The sequence below is a fragment of the Cyprinodon variegatus genome, unplaced genomic scaffold (assembly GCF_000732505.1).
Source record: "Cyprinodon variegatus isolate N-32 unplaced genomic scaffold, C_variegatus-1.0 Scaffold49, whole genome shotgun sequence".
Lineage (NCBI taxonomy): Eukaryota > Metazoa > Chordata > Actinopteri > Cyprinodontiformes > Cyprinodontidae > Cyprinodon > Cyprinodon variegatus.
This window is the reverse complement of record NW_015150502.1, coordinates 19,308-22,024: the sequence shown is the minus strand read 5'-3', so window position 1 is coordinate 22,024 and position 2,717 is coordinate 19,308. Positions and strand designations below refer to the sequence as shown.

Sequence of the window (2,717 nt, the reverse complement as noted above, 5' to 3'; positions counted from 1 at the left end):
ACTCGGGCTGAGGCTGATGACGTGTCACGAGTACACGAGCACACGAGAACGCTCAAGAACGCATATTGAGAAACGCCCAGACACTGCAGTCAAATGAATGTTACATGGTTTTACACAGTTCAAAATAATGCAATAATAATAATAATAATAATAAGGCACAAAATATGTTTTTTCAATAAAATGTATTTATATATTACCATTAAAACCATCAGTTTTTATTCGACACCACATTTACAAAACAAAGACTTAATACAGGACATAAAATATTTTCTATATGACAGAAATTCCTGTTGATTGGAGCAGAAATCCAGATCTGGAAAGTAAAAACTAAGATAAAACCACTGTTAAATTGGTTCTAAGGTAACAAAGAAAATTAGAAATGTTCAACATCAAAGTATAGCTGAGGCTCTGGTGGTTCAGTAAGTATACCCTCATGACCTGTCTCTGAGTGCCTGTTTATATTTACCTCCATGTTCAAAGTCTAAAGAAGAATAAATAAATCTATAAAAATTTTTGCGGGGGACTAGCGAGTGGGTGAATCCTGTCACCGTTTTTTTTTTTTTTTTTTTTGTAGAAGGCATCTGACAAACAAGCTTAAAGAGAGAAATAAGTGAAATTGTTCATTTTCACATAAAACATTTTAATCTAATAACCCTGCTTTTACTCATTTATTTTCTTGCCAATACACTTACTCATTAAATTGTTCACTATGTAAACAAAGATGTTTGATTTGGAACAGAATAGAACTGATTAATGTCCCACAGAGGCGAAATTCAGCTGTATACACATATGGAAAAAACTATTAGTACCCCTCATTTAATGAAATAAAACAACCCAGAATATTCACATAATTATCTTGAGTCTGACTAAAGTAGTAAAAATAAATTGAGAATAAACACTCTTTTTTAAGCTATTCTTCAAAAGAATGATTTAAAAAAAATTAATTCATGAAATAGGCCTCCACATAAATTATGGTATAACTTAAATATTTTGTTGCATAACCTTTTGAGACAATCACTGGAATCAAATAAATCAGTTCCTCCAACTGTCAGTGAGACTTCTGCTCCTCTCATTTATTTAACATTAATATTTTACATTTTTATCACCATTTTCTTTATTTTTTACCAGTCATTTATTACAGCTGCAAGACATTTTTCCAGTACGGTGAAGATACATCAGTGGTAACACCAAACTGTTACAGAGATTAAACCAACTCAAACCTGTCTTTGCTACACATTGGACATTGAATGGTAATCGCTCAACAACAACCTGAAGTAGAAGCATAACAAACCACAAGCAAAGCATGCTCCACAGAAAGATGATAGTGTGAAGAGCTCTCTGCTTTGATTGGTCAGCTCGCTCCGTTTTTTTGAGCCCAGGTGTTGGATGAGCCAGAGTACGAATTGCATAGAAGCTACAGAAAGATGTGGCAAATATGGACAAGATCAAAAGGCACAGCAAAGAGACAGAGTCGTAAACAGAACTAACGCCTAACTGCAGGGATGTGAGTGTAAAGCTCAGTAGCCAAACACCACCAATTATAGCTATTTTAATCCGATGTCCACGTTTGCTTTTTAGTCCATGATAGATTACGGGGTGAACTACAGCCAGGTAACGTTCCATGCAAGTCAGAACATGAAAAAGGATCTCTCCGTAGAAGGCAACATGAACAAAAATGCTTCCTACAGATGAAATTATGGTAGAGCTTTGAAAAAGGAGGCAGAAGCAACCAAAGATCCAGAAGAGCTCCATGGCAGCCATGTGGAAAGTGAACAAGTCAGAATGGCTCCAAACGCAATGCTGCTGTCGCCATTGCTGGTAGCACAGGTAGAGTAAGTAGATGCAAAGAGGAAGAAGAAGGATGACCTTGATCATACGGTTAGCAAGACTGATGTAGTCACATATGGAGACTTCAATGATGGTGTTGGAGGAATTAACAGACATATCTGCTGCAAATACATAAACAAACATGCAATCAGTGAAAGTAAGGTAGCAAAGGCATCATAGAGCATGAGGTCAAATACCAAGTCCAATCTAAATAAACTTTTCAATTGTCTGGAGTCCCATTTTATGAAACAATCTAATTTTGGAAAAAAGGGTTAAACATTTTATTACCAATTTTTTATTGAGAAATTTTAATTAAAGCCTTTTTCTAGTTTAGTCTTATTTTCTCAATTAGAATTCTCCCAATCATGCTGATAGATTCTATTATTACAGTATCAAAGTTAAGTTGCATTTCACCATTTTTTAACTACGCATCGTTTCACTTTTTCAAATAGAAAATAAAATGCAAAATATAGAATTTCAAAGAAAACCTACCTGTTGTTTCTTTCTCGTCAGTTTCACTGACATTCCCAGTTTGACCCTAATTGGGTTCAACTCAAGCCTGCCTGGTGGGTGTGTCTAAAATTCCAAATGTCACCTCTGCCTACAAGTCTGAACTCTTGTTTTGCATGTTTAAAGCCAACTTTCAGTGAATAAATGGTACTGCGGTAAATCTCCATCAAAATAAAGCATGGCAAACCTATAAATAAAGAAAGTATTAATTTTCCCATTTATTCTTTAGATAGCTTGTGAGATGAAGCTTTATTTACATGTTTTCATAGGTCTCTTGATATGTTCCATTAAACTTGATTGAAACAACCTTCACACAAAAACGGATAGTTTATTCAAATAAAGCCATCTGATTTATTGTGCTTTTGTACTTCTACAGTGGG

The 2,717-nt window shown here is 34.8% G+C and overlaps 1 protein-coding gene across 1 annotated transcript in view; it reads right to left on the bottom strand.

Annotated features, from left to right (window-relative positions):
* The window catches only part of LOC107082273 (L-amino-acid oxidase-like), a 7,028-nt gene extending 6,556 nt beyond the window's left edge, over window positions 1-472 (bottom strand). Inside the window, exon 1 of the mRNA XM_015370872.1 lies at window positions 467-472. Within this exon, the coding sequence (XP_015226358.1) occupies window positions 467-472 (6 nt within the window). The remainder of the gene's footprint in view (window positions 1-466) is intronic.
* Window positions 473-2,717: the final 2,245 nt, after the last annotated feature.